Raw genomic sequence first — 24,959 nt, forward strand, 5'->3', positions numbered from 1 at the left:
CCCAGCAAAGATCAGCTGGTGCATTATTTATCCTCCCTAAATCATGAGTTTTCTGTAACTGCAGCTTGTTTCTCCTTTTGGAAGTGTTTTGGGCCATTGTAGAGCGTTCGCGCTTGTCGGCCACCGTAAGTAGACGTAGAAATAACTCACTGATTGGACTACTTTTGTGACATCGTCGTGCGTCACTAGGATCATTTGTGGGAAAATAAAATTTCAGTGACAGAAGTTGAGTGGCACAAATCCTGCACAAAGAAAACAATGATGAATATTATCATCATCATTATTATTGTTATTATTATTATTAGGCTGCAAATTGTTCACGTCATGAATAAGACAATCTATGTGTGATGTAATCATCATTATATCCTGGGTAACAGAACAGGAACCAACTCTGCTTCAAATCCTCAACAGAGCAAATGATCTGAAAGACAATGTTTGCAGGGTTTGGACAGTGATTACCTGGCTGGTTAAGATACACAAACCAACACCTCAGTCCAACAGCTTTGTCTCAAGGCCAAGCTGTTCATCAGCCAGCTAGCTCTTTGACAAAGTGCTTTTTGTTAGTTTGTTTTCTGCAAAGCTGCAGCTGGGTGTATTTGCAAGCAGCTGTTTGGAGCAATGTATTTGAATGTTGGAGCCCTTACACCTTCAGTTCAGTGCAAAGCCTTTTGAATTGCACCGAGAAAGCCGATGGCCGGTTTTCACTCCTCTTTATCAGGAGAGGACACTAAAAGAAACCTTCGCACAACCAAGCACGATAAACTGTGGGACTGAAAAATGAAGCATCAACACTGAAGAATCAAAAACTGCAGTTCCTCTAATGACCACTTGAGGCTGCCTCCAAAAGTGAGTCAATCCCCATAGACTTCCATTTTAAAATGTCCCACTAAAGAAATAAACATGTTTACAGCCTGGTACAAAAACTGTTTTGGTCTCTAGAGATAATTTCCTCCTTCATGACAACTGTTTATATAACTCACCTGTTTGCATTTTATTAAAGAGGACATATTGTGGCAATTTTTAGTGTTCATCATTTTATTCTTGGTGTCTATTAAAACGGATTTACATGTTTCAGTGTTCCAAAACGACATTATTTTTGTTGTACTCTATTCTCCCTCTGTGTGAAAGGCTTTGTTCGAGCTCTGGGCTCTTTCAGGCCTCCCCCTGCCCCCTCTGAAGCTTGCCAGCAACTACACATTCCTCCCATGTCTTGATTTCTTGAGCAGGTGTAACAAACAGTTGTGGCTGTTACAATGACGTTGGTTTTGCCTCATCGGTTTAAGCCAGAGTCTGATTCTGAAGCCGATAGACCTGATCCACCTTCATAAGCTGGACTGGATTTTGTGGTGCTCCTACTGTATGTTAGATGTAGTGTTAAAACTATCATAGAACCAACAGTTTGACTGAATGGTACATTTTGAATTTCTCATTTAGGTGCACCTGTTGAAACTGGACATGGATTCAAGGAAAAACTGATTAGATTTTGGTGCTCAAAGGTCAAAGTCAGTGTGACTTCACAGCAATTATGACCAAATTTGACACGAATGGTTTATATTTAATATGACTCAGGGATGTATCCTGAAACTAGTCTGAGTGGAGGAGGGAGACAACTGTGAGGTGGTCATTCTACTTTTCCATAGTAACTGAAATTATACAACATGCCATCAAGAAAAAAGAAAAAAAAACACATACCGTTTTCTGGGGTACATAACATCATGTTAGCCTCAAACAGACATTTGATAGACTAAGGCAAGTTATCACTAGCACAGAGCTCACATTTGTAGGGATGTGACATTTCATCCATCCTGGATCAAAGTGGTGCTGCGCTGAGTGTGGTTTGTCAGCCTGCATAGATGCAGACTCGGTGTTGGACGGCTTTATGATCTACTCCCACTTAATCCACTCCCATTTAAGGGTAATTGGTTTGGAACGACACTTAGAGTAGCAGGCCCTCCATGTGAATGTGGAAATGGAGTGACAGTGGGTAGGGGGAGGGTGCTGGTCCCAGATCAGAATTGGGCCATAGATGAACTCTTAGAGTATTTTTGGCTGGACCGCAACAACAGGGCCAGCCCTATAATCTGGAATGTCACTGACTGACTGATGATATTTCTGTCTAGTGAGACGCTTTGGTTTCCCTGCTGCTCAGGAACTGCAGGGAAGAGGAGGAGCGCTTCCAAATTAACTACTTAGATTCCATGTATCATTATTACTAAAGGAGGCAATAGGAGGAGGAGGAATAACTAAACATAAGACACACCGAGCAGGGAGAGCAGGAGAGAGGGAGGGAGAGAGAGAAGTCATAACTAACGACTAAGACCAACTCTACGTATCAAACAGAGGGAATTTTATTCGTGTGAGAGACTAAATAAGAAAGATAGTCTCAGGCTCCAGTGATTCACCTGGTGAAGCACATGACATTTAGACTTAGTCCTTGACCCGGTGGCCCAGGTTCAAGTCTAGCCTGTAGCCCGTTGCTGTGTGTCATCTTCTCTCTCTCTCTCTCTCTCTCTCTCTCTCTCTCTCTCTCCCTCTCTCTATGACTCTAATAAAGACAAAAGCCTGTAAAAAATAACTTAAAAAAAGAAAGACACTCTGTCTCTTCTAACTTTCTTTCTGATCGTGTTACAGTAAATCCAGCTGAACTCACAAACCAGTCTTTGTCTCTCATTTATGTGTTTGGTCAAATCCTGATTTTATAACTGTGACGTCGTCTGACAAAATCACCAGAGGTTCAGACATGTACGAGGTTTAGACATGGTCTTGTTTCCCTTCACATTCATCAAATTACATATTCGGCAAACATTCCCATTCATTTGAAGTCATGTTTCTAGCAACCAGTCTAATAATCTGCCCACTGCAGCTGGATACAAGCTCGATAGGTTTGATAAAGACTTTGCAAAAACCACACTGATGCTAAAACACTGACTGGAGCTGAGGGGAATTAGAGAGTTGGTGGTAATTTGTCACTATGAGTCACACCATTTGAGCAACTGTTAATGTGAGAATTAATAAAGCTTTATGGTATGAACATCGGATAATTGCACTATCCAATAATTTTTTGCTCAGGTGACATTTGTTTACAAGCCTGGTGTGTTTGTATTTGGGCAATTTGAACCTAACAAGAATGTAATTATGTAGGCCTATAGTTCAGAATAAACAAAACCAACTGTAGCTGCAATTGCAGACTAAGATGTTAAGCCATGCATATACAGAGTGTGTGTGTGTGTGTGTGGACTGGAACTGTAGGACTGCGTCTGAAGCTTTATTGAGGCAAGCTAATCCATGAGCTGCAGGCCTCAGCTGCCTTCGCCGGTCCGCTAGGCTGAAAATAATTACATTTTAAATGGCTGTGCAAACAACAGCCACCACATTAGCGTGTTAATTCAGGCCAATCACTTCCACTAAAGAAAAAAAAAAAAAAAAACGAAATAACAGGAGGAAACACTGCCTTCATTCTGTCCCCCACAGACTGATAAATGCACAGTACTCTTCCATGCCCCGGGTTACCATTTATAACATTTGATTATTTATTTATTTCCTTAAATCTGCATAATCATTTTGGCTATAGGTCATATGCGAACAAGATGGGGAGCTCAGAATAGCATGCATTATTCATTATTTGCAGGATACAGTGGGTGCCAGAGGTTTACAAGATATGTGAGTGCGATTTACCAAATTCATCCTTTTCTTTATCGCACAAAAGCTTCTTGGACTGGGAGTACCTGGGGCACCAGATAGAGCACAAAGTGTGTAATGAAGAAAATGGTAAAAAGATGAGGTAACCCAGATAAATAAATCGCTGTGCCCTGTTCACGCTGTATCCTCACCCAGCCCCATGTGAACAAGAGCGTGTGGCTTCATGGTGGAATCTCTTTTGTGTGAGATAGATTTATTGCCTCTAATGGCAAATGATAATAAATCAATTGTGTAACAATAAACGTGTGCTATCTACTAGCAAGTTAAAAACACGTGTGTCCTATGGTAAATCTGCATCTGCATTGTCTTATTACAAATACAAAATGACTTGGAGGAGGAAGACTTTAATGGCAGATATCAAAAAGCATGGGGTCAGCTGTGATCTTAATATTGCACTTGTCCTGACTCATCCTGTTAATCAGAGGACAAGAGGCTGCAGCTCATGTGTGTGCGTGTGGATGGATGGATGGTGTGATAGGAGAGCCTTAGATCAGAGATAAATGACTTCATTAAAGTGTAAGTCTCAGAAAGCTGGAATGAGCTACATCTCCCCCCTCTGTGCCACGGCAGATTATGAACTCCATAAATCAATAAATTTCTGTAAAACGATAATGTTCCCCCGCCTGCTACATCCAACCTCCAACAGTGGAGGCTGACACAGCTAAGGGCTTTCACATTCTGTCCTGTGTTCTGGTTTGATGTAGGGGTGCAGATGGTGGCATGTGCAGGTAAGACTTAACAAGCCCAGCTCACTCATAAAAGTTTATCTGGACTCCTGGTTTCAGATGGTGCTCAAACTAAACGACACATAAAGAAATGAAGCCTGATTTCAACATCTTCTATCAAAAACTGGTAAACCTCACAGGAACAGTCGAAACCAAAACAACAGCAGCTGCAAACATGAAGTGCTGAACGAGCACTGAATTCAGAGTGAGCACCCAGCACAATTTAATTCCCTCTTCGGCTGAATATGTGAGAATGTGCCTGTGACTCATTTCTGACTAGCATAGTTTAAAGCAGAGTTCACTCATAGGTGGACCACAGTACGGATCTGGACCCAGACGCCATCCTGTCCAGGCCCAGACGCATAAACTATAAATAATTCAATCACATGATGCTACTCAGCTAATCATTACGACTCCATTCTGTCAGTGAGATACAAACACACACACCTGACCAACATTCTGGACTTTTGCTTGAGGAAATTTTCTCTAAGGAATTTGAATTGAAAACCCAGCGTCATTTTTTGCCCAGTTATTGTTACTGGTAAACATGCTCCATAAGAAAAGATGACGCATTAGAAGCAGCGCCAATGGTAAGAAATGGTATACACTTCCTGTCTCTTCAGTGGGCCTGGTCGTGATTGCTTGTTCATTTCAAGACATACAGCATACAATACAATACTAGACACAGTTTGAATTTACACCTGACTTTGCTGTTTGTTTTTATCTGCTAGTTTATATCTGATCAACCCAGTATAAGATCATATCAGTCTAATACTCTCTGTACTAATAAAATATAGTAAAATATTATGCATAATATACTTAGTAATTATACATTCAAATTAAAATAGATCTACTGTTTTTCAGTCAGAAACCTAAAGGTTGTGAGCAGTACTCTTTTATCTGTCTGTCCATGGTGTAACTCTAACAGCTTCAGCATCCAATTACCTACCGATTTCCAATAAAGGGGTGTGTCGGTCCAGTAAAAGACCTCCACACAGACGGGTCTTGTGTGTCCTTACTCCCTCCACGCTCATCTATCTTCACTCCTCAGAGTAAAAATAAGGGAATTGGAACATCCCTCCTGATTTCCGGGTCAAGTGATGGTCAAGGAGTGATCAGAAGGGGAATTGGGATGTACCAGACTACTTCTGTCCCTACTCATGTCTACAACCAAGTGCAACACCATAAATGCCTTCCAGAAAAGACTGTCCAGAAGTGTGCACATTATCCCCAACTGTAAAATTCAAGGGGTGAAGAGATATCAGGCAGTAATGCAGCCAGCAGGAGGCTGTAACAGCAGGATATTCACCCCCGACCTTCTACTGTAAAGGCTTTGTTTGCTGACGATTCTTCATACACACTAGCTCAGTGAACCTTGTAATGCAGATTAGTAGTTTAACTACATTAAAGGAAAGCTAATGCGAGAACACTGATTATGTTTAATGTTTTATGGCATTCAGAATTGTTTCCCCTGATAAATCATGTTGTCCCATTCTTGTGCACGTGATATCAAAGTAACGTTCAAATTCCTCAAATTTGGTTCTAACAGTCACTTCAAGTGTGAACTGATTAGACTTTGGTGGTTAAAAGGTCAAAGGTCAAAGTCACGGTGACCTCACAAAACATGATTTTGACCATAACTCGCAAATTCATACACTATTTATGACACAATTTAACACAAATCTGAGTAAATAATACAAAGTGGTTATGGCGTGTACCATGGGCCCTGGTTCGACTCCTGCCCGGCAGGACCCCCTACTGCGTGTCTCTCCCCCACTCTCTCCTGTATTTCCTGTCTCTCTCCACTTTACCGTTCTAGATGACGGCATTAAAAAAAACACCAACTTCCAATAACTTATAAAATAACAAAAAAAAGAATTAAGTGACAACATGTTATATGCAAAAGGCTGCAAAAATGTTAACTTCACTATGATATAATGGTCTCCAAAATAGCCATTATTGAATGCTGTAACTCAGGAAGGAGATACTGTGACCATATTTCCTGCAACTTGACTGGCTGGTGGAGGGATACAACCGAAAGGTGGTAATTGTAGTTTTTTTTTCCAATTCTTGGTTTCCACCTTATCTAAGGGATTGTGGGTGGGTAAATTGGTTAAGGTTAGGATAGGATTGTGGTTTTCCTTAATAAAAAAAACGGTGCAGGTGTCTGGTGGGACTCAACCCCAGTCTCTACATGAAAGCCAGATGTGTTACACACCCAACCTCCACAACCTTACTGTACACATTGCTACATAAGGGGCAGACAAATTTCCTGCATTGGCACTGGTCTAACAGAAGGAAACTTTCAGGTCAAATCAAACTGATGTTTTTCTTTCAGCTGGAATCTGCATGCAAGGGATAGAAACTGCCAAAGCCCAGAGCAGGCACGTATGAGGAACCAGAGTCCATCTACAAAACAACGAAGAGAGATAAGGAGTGAGGAAGTCCTGCTTTCAAACTAAGCAGCTACACCGCAGCAGCCTGCAGGACTTAATTTCTCCGACAGCCACAGCACCACTTCTGGACAAACATTTTAATTGACCAGTAGTTTTTATAGTTTGTCATTTATGTCCCACGACACAAGGCCAGGTGTCTTGTAGAATTTTAGGACATCCACAAAGTTTTATCGACATATGGCTCCCACAAAACGCCTGACTGATTCTTCACATCACCTGAGCCAAGAAAGTTTGAAAACTGCTTTAATAGACACTAACAGACAGGGGAGACTTTAAACTGCAGGACTGCTACAGCTGATCTCTTTTGTTTCAAATTTAGAGCCCCTCCCTAAGTTAATAGTAATAATGATATTACTGGTGACGTGAATATAAAAATGATTACATATTGAATATTTATGTTACGAGAAATTATAGCTTTCCCCTCATTCATGACACAGTAAACAAACAGGTACTGTGCAGACTGCAGCTGTTTAGTATGACCCCTCATGTAAACAGAAATAATATTCAAGTTTACATGCTTCACATGTCCATAATCCTGATTCCTCCTGATTAGAAATAAATAGACACTGACAGCATAATGCAGCTGGTACATGGCGGCACTAAACACAGTCCACATGAATATGACAGGCTGAGTATGTTCTCTTATCAGACATGATATGACACATGAGAGACTTATTAGCAATTTAAACTACTTGTACAATTCCCAACATTTCATTAGAGCCCCCAGAGTTTGTTCAAACTTCAATTTGGGCCAAACATGACAAGAAGAACAAAATTCAAAATGTCACTCAGACTGGACTTCATCAAAGGTTCTGTAGACGAGATTTCAAACAATAATACAGCAGGAAACAACTATTTTCTATGTAAAGATATAGTGGTTTCTCTGTTCTTTGTTTTGGTAGCTAGTCCGGCAGCACGTGCATGTTCGTGCATGCGAGTCCCTCCTGTTAAACTGTGGGCCCTGCCCACATTTATATACACAGGCTCCGCCCACAGGTGAGATGTCAGTGCAGTACAGGAGAAAAGGAGAAGGAGCGTTCAGGAGAAAGTGACCTTCAGTCTGTTGGTCAATCCACCATTCAATACAAACTGAAATGGATGGATTGGCATGAAGTTAGGGGGACAGTGATTCATGGTCCTTAGATGACAATTCCTAATGACTTTAGTGTTACCCTTTTCCTCTAGCACCACCAGGAGGGTTGACACATTTTACTTTTACGAAAAAATCTTAACAACTATTGGAGAGACTGCCAGATATCTATGGTGCCCAGAGGATGCATTTGACTTTTCCTGTGTTGCCAACAGCAGATCAAAGTTTTCACGTATCCTGTGGATTGATTGATGTGACAGATGTTACCGGCGCCAGAGCTAGGGGTCTCTGGTCCGGCAGCATGAGCCACTCAGGCGGCGGGCACTGAGCGGCTGAGCTACAGTGTAACTGTGGATCTGTGGATCCAAACACACGACACGAGAGCTGTTAGCTCATGCTACTACTGCTCAGCAGGTTTATTCTCTGCACATGCGCTTAATATTCACATTTCAGATATACAACATTGTAAATACCGTAGCAATTACTCTCAGAAAAGTATTAACAAACAATAACTTTTGCCAGCCACGTTTATGGTCGGAACTGCTCACACACACATATACACTCATTCTTATTCAACCGACCTTTCGTGGGCGGGAACGCCCGATAATAACTACGACGATAAAGTACATATTTCAACATCCTACAATGCTTAGCTCCACCTCACGGCTTCGCCTTATGTTGTTACATAGGTTAACTGAACAAAACTGTACAATTAACACATTTTACATACCTGTGGATCCAAACACACGACACGAGAGCTGTTAGCTCATGCTACTACTGTTCAGCAGGTTTACTCTCTGCACATGCGCAGAGCAAAGCAGAGCAGTGACTGTTCGCTGGACCCACTGGTGTTAGAGCACCTTCTACTGGTGCAAAGAGGTAATGCTTTCTGCAAAACTGTTCATTAGGGTTCAAATAAGGGTTCAAATATTAAAATGAAAAAGAGGGGGTGTCTATTAACATAGTAAACTATATGTGGCTATTTCAGACCCACTACACAGACATTCATATTCCCCTCAGCATGAATTGTATCAATTAAATTTTCATTTAATGCCGTCATCAGGTCAAATTTCCATTTTGTCAGTATTTAGATTATGACAAGAAACCTGTGTAAGTTTCGGCATTCCCATCTGCCCTAGCTGTACTTTGTTAACGTGCTGACATGGTAAAGTAATGCATCATCACCATATTAGCACTGTCAGTGTGAGCACGTTGACATGCTGATAATGTAGCTCTAAGGACTGGTGTATCTAAATGCAGCCCCACTTACCCACTAGCATGGCTGCAGACTCTTAGAGCTGCATTCAGGGTGTGTTCAAATCCACTTTTGCTAGTTTAACAGCTGAAAAAAACAACAAATAAAAAACAGTTGCAGTGTCAGATGCATGTTGCACTTAGTCTCTTAAATAATCATGGGAGTGTTTTGGGCATTACATGCAATAAACCAATCAGAGTGCCATCTCTCATTCCCTTTGAAAGCCAGGTGCACTTCCACCACAGGTTGCTAATATAGCAGTGAATTTGCAAGGTAAGAACAGATCTCTGCAGAGGAAACAAATCAGCAGGGGGCAGGGCCCCCCCCCCCCATTCCCTGGGGAAAATTGAATTAGGGCTGAAAGTTTTATTTACAAGTCCAAAAAGCAATCCACATATTTTGTTTTTATCAGCGTGGCACCTACACACAACAGTGCAGTTGGAGTTGCACTGGTGTGTGTGTGTGTGTGTGTGTGTGTGTGTGTGTGTGTGTGTGTCTGTGTTTGTGTGTGTGTCTGTGCAGCTAACTGCCTATGTTAAAATGAACTATTAAAATCAAATACTTCGCCACTGACTTCAGCCCGGGTCTTTGTAGGTCAATCACTTTCCGCTGCCTCAAGATAGCAAAGTGCCAACAACGCTCCTGACCACGCCTCAATCTAAAACCACGCACGCTCAAATATACGCCAGTGTATTTGCTATTTCAACAACGTGGGCGCTGGATGGGAAAATGACAACTGTGTCAGTCTGAAGCTAGCAAAGACGCTTTGCTAGCTTTACACCAGGTGTAAAATAGAGCCCTCGGTTTTGTTTGACTGTAGTTAAACATAGTTCATATAATCCGCTGCTTTAATTACAAATCTGAAAGGTGTTCTGTGGATAAATAGAACCTGTTTACTTGTTCCCTGCAACTCATACAAAATGCTGCAGCTAAGACTCCTCACTGGCTCTAAGACATGTGATCACATGACACCTGCTTATTCCTCCTGACACTGGCCACCGTCTCTTTCAGGATAAAATACTTTCATCACTTTTAAGGCTCTGTCCGGTCTCTGTCCCCGCATGAGCACTGCCTGACGTCCTCGTGCTAAACCGCTATCTTGTCATCTGTCCCAAAGTCTCGGCTAGAAACCGAAGGTGACTGTGTGTTTACTGTCAGAGCCCCTGGACTCTGGAGTGTCCTGGCTGAGGAGACCAGGCCCCAGTTTAAAACACTACTGGAAACATACTCGGATAAAGCAGCTTGTAACTTGATTTCAATGCTTTTATCTTTGGTTTCTACTTTTGGTTTTATTTTTTGTCTGTTTTATTGATTTCATTGTTTAATGCAGGTATTTCTAATTCTCCCTGTTGTACTCACCTTGTTAATTGACACTTCTCTCTTCTGTCTTTTATTGCTTTGTTTTGTTTTAACGTTCATACAGCACTTTGTAACTCTGTGCTATATAAATAAAGTTATTATTATTATTTGAATCCAGAAGAAGAGTGTGTAATATAAAAAGTGTGGGGTAATTTTCTTAGATATTGAGATTTATGGTCTAGTGCTGATGATAGTGCAGAATGATTTAAGCAGCTGGCACCTATACAGTGAATCTAATAGACAAGCTACGGCCGCGTTGTGAAGTTGACTTCGTCTCATATATGTTACCCATGAAGTATAAGTTGGAGAAATGATGGTCTGCAACAGACCGGCAGTCAGCAAAGGAGCAGGAAACCAAAAACAACAACAACCAACAGGAACAAAGAGCTTGTGTCCAAAGACATGAAGCTACACTGATGATGTGACAAGGAACACAGTCATCAGTTTGATAAGACATAAACATCATAAAGACACAGAGAGGCAGAGAGGCTTACAGAACACAGACTGATGAACACAGTAATAATTAGTAAAAAGTTAATCAGTGGGCAGCAAAAAGTAGTGGATTTATTGTAGTAGGTAGAATGGTTGTAGAGATAGTTGTAGAGGTTGGGTGGCTGAAGCGGAGCAGGGCAGGCGGCCTGGGTTGAGAGCGGATGTGGCGTGGGGGGAGCAGGTGGACAGAGGCTGAGGGCTGGCGGGGTTCCACTCAGATAGGCTGAACAGTCTGGCAATGAGTGGAGGGAGTGCCAGGCTTCTTATACTGTTGAGCTTGATGAGTTGATTGGAGGTGAGGTGAGGTGGTGAAGCAGGAGCCAGGGAGAGGGAGTAAGCCACACCCATGCCCCCCCCCCAAACACAAACACACACACACAGACAGACAGACAGACACACAGACACACAGACAGACAGGGGAAACAGGAAAACAAACACAGCCTAACCGTGACACAGTGTTTCCTGGAAACGTGGACAGCATTTCATTTTGCAGCATGTGTGTCACTGTCAAACTCGTGTGTGTCTTAACCATCTGGGGTTCACTCTGCAGACACCTTGTGCATAATAACTGAAAACTCAAGGCTCCATCAGGGTTATAGATGTTAAATCTGACAATATTTCACAACTGAGCAATTTAATTAAAAAAAGGAAAATACGGTATGATGAAGGAAGAACATCAGTCATATCAAGAGTGGATGGCTCTGACTGAATGCTATCTGATATTTAATAACTGGCAGTTATTGGTCTATTGTATTGGTAATCTGAAGCACGAGTCTAATCCAAATCGAAATGGTTTGGCCATCATCCGTCTCACAGTCTACTTTGTTCTCTGTAATGAAGAAGAATGAGGAGCAAGAAAAAGTCTGGAGAAAGAAGCACTGTAGATCATGCCTTTTACATCAATTTGCTATGTTGGCTTGTTGTTTGCAGAATCTAAATTGACTTAGCAAGAAAAATCAATGGCCAGGCTCAGAAAAACAGCACATATCCCCTGAGATCTAACTTCAGAATATAATTTGGCAACGGCAAATTAATTTAGTAACGCTGCACTTCATACCCTGAAATCCCTCCAAGAGAGTCAAACTCAGAGCCCTCCTTTTCCTAAACTCCATTCCTTTTCGCCTTCAGCGTGTGTGAGCACTTCACCCGTAACTATCCGCTGATCGAACACAAACTTGTGTGTAATTGTATAGAGCTCCTCTCTCGACCTTCTCTGTCAGGAGCGAAATAGGGGCCATCATTCATCCTTGCCATTACCAGCCTGCCTGCCGTGAATAATGCAATTTGTATCCTCTATGGAGTGCATCCAGAACAACAGGCACTCCAATAAACAAACAGCAGATCGCAGTAGAAATCCACTTACAGGGGCAGCCTGGCAAACGCCACGGCCATTAGAAGCCCACTCAGGTCCCATCATTTCAGTCCAATAGATCCCTCCCATATCTGTTTTAGAGGAGTCCTATGATAATGAGCCTGCCAGCTTCATTCTGGCCAACTGCTGGATCACTCACTCACACACACACACACACACACACACACACACACACACACACACACACACACATTCATGTGCTGAGCAGTTCAGTGGAGATTTGTGGTACCTGAAAGTGGAGGTAAAGGTCAGTCTTTGACCTTTTGTGGGATCTGACATCTAGTCAGGACTGAAATGGATCAGTCAGGATGAAGAGTGTGTGTGTGTGTTGTGTGTGTGTGTTGGGGGGGTGTATGTGTGTGTGTGTGATCATGAGACCTGATGAATTGGAACATGAATGATATTAGAGGAACATAGCTTACAATGGGAGCAGATGAGGTGTTGCAGTGATGTCACACACTGGGGAATTAAGCTTTTAATTAACTTTTTCCATCCATCCATCCATCCATTCATCCATCCAACCATCCATCCTCTTGAATTGCACCTATGTATAGATTTTTCTTAAAATCATGAGCAAACGCATTTCCTATTTTAACTGATAACATACAAATGATTGTGTTGTTCTCGCCCATAATGAAAACATCATTCAGACATTCACAGTGGTGGTTAGAAAACGAACACTTGGGGCTCTATGTTACAGCCAGTGCAAAGCAGCACAAACCGTGACCCAGGTGTCTTTGCCAGTTTCAGAGCGACGCAGTCATTTTCCCGTCCAGCACTCACGTAGTTTAAATAGCAAATACACCACGGGCGTGTTGGTCTGAAGTCAGTGTCGTTATTTTAAGGACGCAATGTCAAGAGAGTAGTATGTGGCTACATACAGGGGTACACGGAGCACATACACTCGGACTTTACAGACCTTATCTCGTGTCAGCTGCACTTCCCATGTAACACATGAAACTGCCTCTTCAGTTGGCCAATACCCCGGCTCAGGTGAGAAAATAAATCAGCAGAATTTAATTCAAAGCAAGTGGATATAACCTGAATAATTTTCAATACATGACAGTGTGGGCTATTTCGAGGGATATATTCAAACTAGATACTTAAAATTGTATTTCCATGCATAATAATTCTATACTAGCCTACTGTTTAGGCCAATTGTCTGGATGGAGGTCAGGTGTAAGGAGACATAGTTTGCATGTGGACAGCTAGTGGACATGGAAAGACCCACAGCATCACTGCTGCACTGTTGCATTTCTCCAGCTGCAGAATATCGTGGCGTAGTGATCACTCTCAGACATTATAGCGTTAGTGTATTGGGTGGGAGATGTGAGAGCATCTCTAATGAGATCAACCACAAACATTATCCCTGCATGATCTAATCTGTAGCGTTTCATCACTGTCATTCAGCGTTTGGAGAATATTTCTGCTGCCGCTTTGTCTTTCTGCTTCAGAAACTCCTAAGCCTCTTAACAGTCCTTCACCTGAGGAGCTCCCTTCAGGGCTTAGATGCTTTGTGAATAACTTTTCAGAAACTCAGAGGGGAAATGGTCAGAAAACATCAGAAGTCTAAGAATTTTCCTAGACTCTCGTCACCAGGAGCAGCTCTCTCCTCTAATTGAGTTCTATGTGTAATGCAACCTCAATGTAAGGGGGCACCAGGGTAACCAGTGAGAGGAAATAAATAAACGATATACAAAGTTACAGACTGAGGAGTCAAACATGCAGATCTTACAGTGAATGGATTATGTTCAGACCTTGAACTCTACCTGAGGATGAATCCGGAATGAGTTTTCCTCTAATGCCTCCATGAAACCAAAGTTTTCTACTTGGATTTGTTAAAATATCATGTTTTAAATGTGATGTTTCTCAAACTGTCTGAGTGATATGTGTCATATGTGAAACGACTGAGATTCATGTTGCGTTAGATGAAATCTGACCAGTGTTCAGTGTGTTTGCATGTGATAATTTTGATGCTAATTAAATAGCAGGACTTGTTGCTGTGCAATGTGTGAGGCTGCTGATAATCAAAACGCCTTCCAAGCTTAGGGTGACCCGATAGCCAAGTGGTTAGGGTGCATATCACATGGGCGTTAGTGCCCTGTAGTAGCGAGTGCTCGGTTTGACTCCCGGCCGGCAGGACTCTTGACATGCTGCAAAGAGTCCATCCCTGCATTTCCTGTCTCTCTTCACTGACCTATCTAATGAGTTCATACATCAAATGCCCCCAACAAAGAAAGAAAAAACACTGACACCCTTCTGTGTGAGCTTGCCACAATAGTACTGACATAGTAGCCCGCTTTGTTTTGGGGAGTTAGGCGGTCCATGATTTTATTTTGGTGGTGGTCTTTGGTCGGAAAAAGTTTGAAAAAACACTGGTCTGATTAATTTTTGGATACTCCATGACCTCTCTTCTAGAAACCCACTCAAATCAAAATGTCAGTTTGGAGATTTATTTAAGTCTTGTTCATAAACAAGATGAAAATATCTATTGTTAATCTTTTTTCACTCTATTTATATATAATTATCATTAAACTTTATTCAGTTTATTTAGTTGTTGTATACAAGTCTCTGAACTCTATTCAAGGGATGGAAAACTGATAATGCTGTTGGAAAGCGCTGTCTAACACAATTCTCCCATAGGAGTCCTCTTAATCTTTGCAGTTTCTTGGCAACGATGCACAAAATAAGACAACAACAGCCAAATTCTGGTCTGTTTTCAAATGGCCCCAAACGATGTCAGATTTTATTAGATGATGCTTAGCATCAATATCACGTCTCCACCTGCATTTTCATAAACTGTCAGAGAGTTACACTCCAAAGAAATCATCTTTATTTTAAATTTGCCTCTAAACTTTATGAAGTTGATGAATTGGAGTTAAATTCTCAGTCTCAAATGATTTGTCCCATAGGCTTTGATCCACCAATGGCCACTTGTAGTCGTAATTCTGGTGGTGGTGGCTTTTATTGCTTTGTTATAACGAGCAAGTTCTTTATTAACATTCAGTGAGTGTATCTGTGCATGTATACTGTATGAACTTGCACGATTGTCGGTGCAGGCCTGTTTCTTTGTTTGTTCTGCTCTGTTTCAAACCATTTTCAGACAGCCTCTCCACGCTCCGCCTGTCACAATAAGATAATCCTGCCATGTCCCATAAGATGGCGGCATCTGTCATCTATAATAATCTGTGGGAGCTGGCCAAGGAACAGTCAACAAGAGGCAACAGGGGGAGCGGTGAGGCTCGTTCCCAGCGCGATAGCCAATTAGAAGGGGTATTATCTCCTCATGTGAAGAGGCTTTTAGCCCCCCTGTCCGCCCTCTGGCAGGGGAATGGGAATGGCTGCAGGACGGGGAAGAGGAGACTGACAGAGCTACGAGACGCTGCCAGGACAGGAAGTGGAAGTAAAGGCATTATTTCTCCTTCATCGGGCACAACATGATAGCTCTTGAAGCGAGCCAAAGCTTAGCCCCGGAGGACAGAGATCCACAGCGTGGCCTCATTGCCTCACAGTATTTTAACTTCACATCAACACTTCATAGCTCAGAGCGTGATGGAATTTCTTCAGCCCTTATCTGATTGATTCTGCACACAGTGGACTCAGATAAATCAGTGTGCTGTGAGGGGGTTTTGTGTATATGTATGTAGGTCTACCTTTCATTCCGGGCTCTTTTTTTTGTTTCTGTACTTCCTGCAGCCAAAAGGTAAATGATGTGAACCCGTGTAGAGAAGGGTCCTGTGGAGTCTGACCGTAGGAAATGTCTCAACAACCAAAAACATGAACAGCTGCTTAGTGTGACAGTCAATCATAGTGAAAGAGGAAAGGCTGAAAAAATAATGTTAAAAACCACATTTTTATTTAATTTAAATGAGGGCTGCTGCACCTGTTACATCCAAATACAAGATTATTTATTAAGTGCGAATCAATTTTTTACCATCCACATTCACATTAACAGTTGCTAATATGACTATTAAAGGTTTACTGTGCAGGATTTTCATTACACATGGCCCACTGGCAATGTATCTATCAATACATATGCTGCCTCCTGCCTGTATTTTTTCTTATTATCCTCTTATTTTGCTGTGTTCAGGACATTTCTGGGGATCGACCTTTAGGCAGTCGATGGGTAGCCTCCAGCCAATAACAGCGTGCAGGCTGTGAGGGCTGGCTCTACAAAAACACAGCAACTAGGTTAGATCGCTGTCTCAGTCGCTAACCCTAACCTTCTGGGGTAGATAGACTGTTACAGGGGCTTAGGTATAACAAATAGTCAGCTGTCTAAATTCATCTGTTGCACAGAGCAGTTTAGTTCTAGACAATTTTAAGACAGACTGTGGTACAATGAATTCTGGGTACATTAAGACTTTTTTCAAAATAAAAAAAATGGCTGACCGAGGTTGGAGGAACATCCAACCACTAAGCTCCATTCACCCCAGCAGAACATGTTGGAAGAATTCAACAGTTACAAGGACGTTTTACTTGGAAAATGCAGCAACGAGTGAAACAATAAATAAAAACTCTGCAGTCTCTAAAAACTTTCCCTCCTGGTTTTTCTCTGTTGTTAGCAAACTACAAATTAGGAGCCATGATTTCCTGGTTTTTGTTGTTGGGTGCTTCTGGTCAGCACAGATGTCATTGATTGTTACCATGGTAACAGTGGTACGTGCACAGACTATACAAGCAGCCCGGAGCAATCGATTGTCGAAATGAAGGTCAGAGTACAGAAAGAAGGAAAACAAGTGCCGTCTTCTTCTCAGCAGCGGAGCAGCTCTGCAATAGTGTCACCGCTCATCCTGTATAATACGTGACTAATGAAAGTTCAACTAAAACCAACCAGTTACAGGTACAGGTGGAGTGGAGAAGTTATCAGTGAGCAGTAACTGATGAGCTCTGTGTGAGAAAATGCACCTATGCTCACCTTCCTCAGGAGAAGTCATAGTGCAGCGCTCTGATAGCTCACCTGGCAGAGTGCATATCATCTCAGTTTACTCATAACCACAGCGGCACAGATCATTACAAGTGCTGAATTTGCATTTGGTAGTTGGTCCCTGGAATTCTCAGCATGCAGCAAAGAGGTTTCACTGCAAGTGAAGGAGGCCATCATTAGGCTGAAAAACAAAACACACCTCTCAGAATAACAGCAGAAACTGTTGGAGTGCCCAAATCAACAGTTTCTTCAAAACCAGGAATGCACTGGCAAACTCACCAACACAGACCTCAGAAGACATCTCAAGTGGGTGATCGCAGATTTCTTTCCTTGGTGAAGAAAAACCCCTTTGTAACATCTACTGAAATCAAGAATACTTTGGGCGAGGTATGTCTCTAGGCGTGTCACTGTCAAAGTCTGCAATCAAGAGACACCTTCATGAATCCAGAGGGTTTACAACAAGATGCAAACCACTGTTAAGACTGAAGAACAGAGGGCCAGATTAGACTTTGTCAGAAAACTGAAAAAGAAACAAGGTTCTTTGAACAGATGAAACAAAGATGAACTTACCAGAATGATGGGAGGAGAAAAGCGTGGCACAGGAAAAGAATGGCTCATGATGTGAAGCATGCCACATCATCTGTCAGACACGGTAGAGGTAGTGCTATGGCATGGGCGTGTATGGCTGCCAATGGAACTGGCTCACTGGTGTTTATTGATGATGTGACTGCTGATAGAAGTAGCAGAATGAAGTCTGAAGTGTATAGAGCTACTATCTGCTCACATTCAGACAAATGCTGCAAAACTAATGGGACAGTGCTTCACAGTGCAGATGGATAAAGACTCAAAACACGCTGCAAAAGCAACCACAGAGCTTCTCAAGGCAAATAAATGGAATATTCTTCAATGGCCAAGTCAGTCAACTGATCTCAACCCAATTGAAAATGTGTTTCACTTACTTAAGACAAAATTGAAGGCAGAAAGACCCACAAACAGCAGCAACTGAAGGAAGCTGCAGTAAAGGCCTGGCAAAGCATCTCAAGCGAGGAAACTCAGCGTTTGGTGAAGTCCATGGGTGACAGACTTCAGGCAGTCGTTGCCTGCAAAGGATTTTTCTCCAAATATTCAAAATTATGCTTATAATTAGAATTTTGTCTGTTTGTCTAATTACTTTCAAGTCTCTGAAAACAGGAGAGTATGTATAAAAGTAGTTGTTATTCCTCAACAGTTAATGCAATATTTCTGTTAAACACCTTGAATGAAAGCTGGAAGACTACACTCAAATCACCTATTGGCTTCATTTCAAATCTACTGTGGTGGTATAAAGAGACACAATTTTAAATAACATGTCACTGTCCAAATACATTTGGACCTGACTGTATGCCTTGTATTACATAAAAACATCATATGGATGTTAACAAGGTTAAACACTTGATTTTCATCAGAGGGTCTTTGCAACCTTTTTCAGAGAGGAACACTGAAGATATAAGATGCTGATAGACTGCGGTCAGTGGTAGTCAGTAAAGTATTAGCTCTGCTGACATTATTCCTGTAGATTTTGGAAACTTTCTGTACAAAACTGAGCTTTGATATTTTGTATATACCAAGTAATTTTCCTCTCTAATAACTGAGTGATGTCAACCATATCCACCACAGCTCTTTTAATCAATCCATAAGACATGCTTCATCATGCCCGGACTCTTTTCTGCATACAACGTCCTCATCCTCTGCCGTTTTATTTTTCATGCTACCTCTACACTTAATAATATCCCTCCTCCAACATATTGCACTCTCCCCACTCTGGGTTTTCCTTATTCGTGAGGCTGCCGCTCAACCTCAATGCTTTTGGCTCTTTCCTTTGTAAAACCTCTGCTCCAGACCTTCCTCTGCCCTCACACAGGTCAATTCAACAGCCTTTACTGTACAGCTCCTCTTATCACACACACACACACACACACACGCACACACACACACACACCACTCTGCCTTCCTGCCTCCCTCCACCATTTCTCTCAGTTTTCAATTTTCCTTTGCCCTCATTCATTTTTATTTCCAGTGACCCGCCCCATCTCACAGTGTGTCCAGGCCAGCCTGTCCATCGTGTGTAAATGCTGCCTCCAACAACCCGTCATTGTGTTTGTCCGTGCGTGTGTTTGTCCGTGCGTGTGTCCGTGCGTGTGTCTGTGTGTGTGTCTCGGGCAGAGATAGCAGTGAGATGGGTTTCTGGACTTCACCACTATCTCTGCTAAACAGGCACAAGCAGACCTTCAAGTTCCCAAAGAAATCTCCCAGCGTCACCTTGTCCTCTGTAACGTGCAGAAGGGAAACCACATGAGCTCTGAGTGGGTTTTTCTCTTATTTCTAATTAAAAATAGCAGTGAGACAGTCAGATGGCTGTGTGACGCATTAGCACCATGGTGACTGATTCCACAGGAGGGCTAATTGTGCCGGGGCTCTACTTCGCTGATATACTGGTGTGTTACGTAATCAGAAGTTCCTCCTGAAGAAAAGTACAGCTCTGTAAAAAGAAGGAACTTTGGACTCCGTTCATCTCTCTCTCCCGCTCCATCTTAAATTTTCTGAACAGATCAGATCAGGCTCAATCAGAAAGTTCAAGGCTGTAGGGAATTCAGAGAGAAGCGTCTCTTCCTCTTTGATCAGGTTGCTGTAAAATCACCAACCTTCCGTCTGTCCTCTCTCACTCAAACACTGATTTCAGTGCCAACTGCGGCTGTTCCAACACTAAGACAAGTGAAGCAGTTTTGAAAAGTCTTTTTATTGCGCTTTGTCAGAGTGCATAGGCGCCAAATTATGTATGATTGTCTGTGGGTGCTCTAACCAGTTAAATGTCCCACCCTCACGCCCAAAATAAACATTCTGCAAAAACCACAGCCTAAATTACTTGTTACTTTACTGGTGTGGAAAAGGTAGTCAAATGTATCTCAGCACCAACTGTCAAACACTGACACACATTGGAGATAAAAAAGCTCGACTCGCGATAAAAAAACGTGAAATGTAAGGAAAGTAAAATTCAACAAGATTATTTAGTAAAGAGGCTCGCGTGAACGTAAAGTGAATAATGCAACACAAATGTGACATGACCGCGACTGTGACACCGCCTGTGATGCATTAACAAGCCAGACCAGTTGTAACAGGCCATCTGCTGTTACACACACAAAGAAAGCACACAAGCCCACACAGTAAAATACACTACAAACTACTTTCATTACATGTATCATTACCGCTTTGTTTGGCTCTCTCTCTCTCTCTCTCTCTCCTCTCTCTCTCTCTCTCCCTCAAAAGACAGGTCGTCTCTTCTAACTTTTTCTCTGATCATGTTACAGTGAATCCAGCTGAACTCACAGCTCAGTCTTTGTCTTTAATGTATGCGTTTGGTGATTTTGTCAGACGACGTCGCAGTTATAAATATAAAAATCAGGATTTGACCAGAGGTCCAGATATGTACGAGGTTTAGACCGAGTCTTGTCATTTGCTGGAGACTTGTTAAAATGTCAGCGTTGTAGGCCTACAGCTCATATACATCTGTTTTAATCATTTATAGCTACTGTAATTGAAAAATGCTTAATGTGCCTTTGCAATTTGCGATTATAGTTTTCCATTAACTACAGAACACTCTTGCCTGGTTTTTCCAAATTGACGATTTCCCATAATCTAACAGGACACTTTGGTGAATTAGTGTTTCCAGTGTCATTAAAACTTATATGTACATAAAACACACAAGGAAAGTCGAAACTCTTCTTCTATCCTTCACTGTCAATGTTCAGGAGCAGCGACATTTACTAAACAATTCTATTATTTATGCTGTTAGTTAAGAGCTCACAGAAATAGCTTTGTAATAAATGACAAATTGTGGTAAACCCTCCATCAGTGTGTTCTGGTGTGACGATACTGTGCATGTCGCTATTGTTAAAATTTACAGCAGATATGCGCCATAAAAACAATAAACTTAGAGCAAGAGCTTCATAAACACCTTAACTGCACATTAAAAACTGCATTGATTTCAAGAATTATATTATTGATCAACACCAGACAAGGTGTGTAAAAGAATGTAATAAACTAATTTAATAAAAAAAATAAATTAAAAAAAATCAGCTGTGGATGAAAGTAAAGGTCAATGTAACTGTCACAAGAGAAGTTTGCATAATGGAGGTAGATGAATCTCCAGAGCAACATATATGTTTTTTAACAATAGAAACATTAGACACTAGAAACCACAATATAAAGATTAATACTTCATATATAGTTCACAGCACTCGGTGCAGCAGTCTGCACACCGTGAGTAAAGGCTGTAGCCTGCAGGGTTAAGGACATTTAAAGTGAGCACAGTGCAACAGTCTGTAGGTCGGCTGTAATGCAGGGTTGAAACAGCTGTTGCAGCAGTTCATCAGAAATGGAGGTAAGGTGCAAGAAGTCCAGGAGCCACTATTCATCATGAGACCTTCAGTGTGACACAGTTTATATGAAGCAGACTCACACTTTGGAGGAAGAAGCTGATCTGAGGTCTGCTCATGTGAACAGCTTCTGGGTTTACTTAGGTCACTGTCCGTTTGCCTTTTTGTCCCTTTCACACAGTATTTGAATGTAAAATATGTTTCAGCTACAGTGGGGATAAAAAGAATCCATTTAGACTCAACTTCAGAGAACAAACTGTCACATGTTGAATAAAATACACTCAAGTCCTGAGTTCCAAGTTTGCTGTAGTGGTGTGAGTTTATTGATATTCCAGAATACGGTGAGCCTACTGACACAGAGCGGGTCTGAGGCAATAGACTGACCCAGAGTGAAGGGCAGGGGGACAGTTGTACAGTTGAGGAAAAGGGTGGGGTGGGGTGGTAGGGTTACAGACATGTGACCAGACAGGATAACAAGGTGATCAAAAGGTGTAGAAACAAGAAGGTAATTTCCTCTAGAGGCATTACAGTGTAACACGTAGGGTCAACTTACCAGGGGGCCGGGAGGGGCCCCCAGACTGTATTGGTTGCTAAGGTAAGGGTATTGCAAGATAGTGAGGAACTTTGCAAGTTAAAGGAAGAGGGCACTGCATGCAGACAGACAGGCACCAAGTCCCAACTACCCAAATGTGTATTTCCTTCCTCACACATGAACATTTCACTGCTGCTGAAGTCGGGCTTTAATGGACTCAGCACAACCGTTTAAAATATAATTTCCCTGGTGGTGAAATGAACTTCATCCAGTTAAATTAACCTGGGAGTGTCAAACCTCATGTGAGGCTGATGTACAAGGCTGCCACTTAAACAATGAACACATGAGGCCGTAACACTGTTCACACACCCGTGAGCCCCGTCAATGGCACCAGCCTTCCACCTGCATCTCTGAGCGCTGCTGCAGGTGGAGGTGGTGCAGGTTCTCCTTCACTGCTGTGATGAGGTTGTAGCTGTCCCCAAAGATCCAGACCAAGAAGGCTGGATGGAAAACATTGTAATGGTAAGGAAAGAATCATATTGTAGAGACTATGGAGAAAAGGCTAATCTGAAAATACATTCTTACCTTGGTTTTCCTATACCGTGTTACAGCCCGGCTCCTAGACTGTAAAGTCAGTGGTGTAGGGAGTGAGGTGAGTGAAAATGCACTGCATGGATGTTGTGCTGCAAAACAAAAGGGAAAACCGCTCCCAAAACCCCACAATGCAGCTGTGTGTGTGTAGTGAGAAGATCTGCTACCTTCTGACTGCTGCTGCTCTGCCTTATAAGCCTTATAACCCGGCCCAGGTGTGTCCCATGCTGCTTCTTCATTGGTCTTCGTCCGCATCCTGTTAGCTGGGAGGAGAGAGAGAGAGAGAGAGAGAGAGAGAGAACTGACATCCAGCCACTCATCAGGAATAATCAGGAGTCAGTAATCAGGAATCAGGAGAAAGTGAAATCAGGCTGGCTCCTGACACCCCTCTGCCCCTCTGACTGCCTGCTAAAAAGGAACAAAAAAAAAAAACACACAGTGTCACACAGGTGATGGATGTGTTTATTACTATTATTATTATTAATCTGTTTTTCACGTTTCATACCTCGTGTGCAGTGGTTTTATTTATTGCATGTTTTATATTTTGTGTTTTCCTGCTGTGAGTGTGTTTTTTTTTCCTGACCTTTTATGATTTCCTGCTGCTGGGCGACTCACTATTCATTTCTTGCACCTGGGAGCGTCTTTTGAAAAACAAGGAACTGCTGAATAGAGGAGTCAGTCGCGTCTTGCGGGTGGAAGCAGTGAAGGAAGCGGATAGAAGGAGAGAGCAGGGCAGGAAAAAGACAGCCTCGGCTGACTAATTGGCCCAATCCCAATGTTCCCCCCTCACAGACTCACAGACTTGGAGACGTGTTCCCGGGAAGTTTGTGAGGTCTTAGTTCTGTCCCAGTGTATAACCATCGAGGGCATGAGGGCTCTCCAGCAGACGCTTTATGCACACTGTCCGTACGGCTGCATTTCTGTAGACTTTGCCTGAGGGCTTTACCTAAAGTTCATAGTGTTGTGACATTAAATACTGGGTTGCCATGGTTATCAGGGGACGTCCGGAAGCAAAAAAACTGCAAACAACGGCCAAAAAAACGTTAAACAAACAAGCATGAAAGGAACAAACCCTAATGTTAGCATTACAAGAAAAAAGACAGTATAGTTTTGGGATTGGGTCATTATGGCACCTCTCTGGCAGGGCTGGACTGGAACAAAAAAAATCGGCTCTGGCAATTTTGAGGCAATTGAGAGGGGGCCTGGACCGGCCCCCTCTCAATTGGTGGAGCACCACCCACCACACCTCCTTTGCAGTCCTTTTAAATATGCGTACTTTACTACAGCTGTGTTTTTTTGTGCTACGGACAAGTGTAGCAATGCAAGTGTACCAGTATACTCACTCACTCTTCACTGACTCCCTGGCGATCATGTGTCTGTGGAGTACACAATACGCATACTCGAGTAGAAGTACCAGGAACTGGCACAGAAAAAGCTCTGCTAGAAGTATCAACCGTTTAATATTATTTGATGTGCAAAACCCTGTACAAATTAAACAGTATAATGGTAATGGCCAAATAGTTGTTTATCCATGCAGTTATGCATGCATAGAGCTGTTCCATCCTACTTCACTGCACAATAACTGTTCAATTCATACAGATTTCAGGTATCAAAATATTTATGATGGCTATTGCATATGGGGCTTATACTGTCAATAGATAATAACTTTTCATATAATATTAATGTTCAGAGGAGTAACAGACCTGTGTAAGAGATGCACATCACAGCACAGCAACAAACAACATGAAACACACTGTAGGTGAGGAAAAGATTTTAGTGACTACATATAATCCCATCGATAGTAATAACAGTAATCAACACAATTTATATAATAATAATTACCACATTCCTGAAAGTAAACATAGGACAACTTTGTTGCCTGTTGTTGAAAATAACAACTTTTTCCCTGTACTAGGTCAATTGATTATAAGGAATACATTTTAGCACAGTAGAGCTATAGATGTAACCTATTTTACAGCCTTTTTGCGCGTCTTTATCAAGGGAACCCTCAGTTTCAGAATGTTAATGATAAGATATGATATGATATAT

The 24,959-nt window shown here is 42.1% G+C and overlaps 1 protein-coding gene across 1 annotated transcript in view; it reads right to left on the reverse strand.

The window, feature by feature from the left end:
* The window catches only part of LOC111225972 (pentraxin fusion protein-like), a 104,954-nt gene extending 81,789 nt beyond the window's left edge, over window positions 1–23,165 (reverse strand). Inside the window, exons 1-2 of the mRNA XM_022751044.1 lie at window positions 23,078–23,165; window positions 22,715–22,819 (exon numbers count right to left, since the gene is read on the reverse strand). Coding sequence (XP_022606765.1) covers window positions 22,715–22,819; window positions 23,078–23,165 — 193 coding nt within the window. The remainder of the gene's footprint in view (window positions 1–22,714; window positions 22,820–23,077) is intronic.
* Between the last annotated feature and the right edge of the window lie 1,794 nt (window positions 23,166–24,959).

This window comes from Seriola dumerili, unplaced genomic scaffold (assembly GCF_002260705.1).
Source record: "Seriola dumerili isolate Sdu_G_001 unplaced genomic scaffold, Sdu_1.0 BDQW01000016.1, whole genome shotgun sequence".
Taxonomy (NCBI): domain Eukaryota; kingdom Metazoa; phylum Chordata; class Actinopteri; order Carangiformes; family Carangidae; genus Seriola; species Seriola dumerili.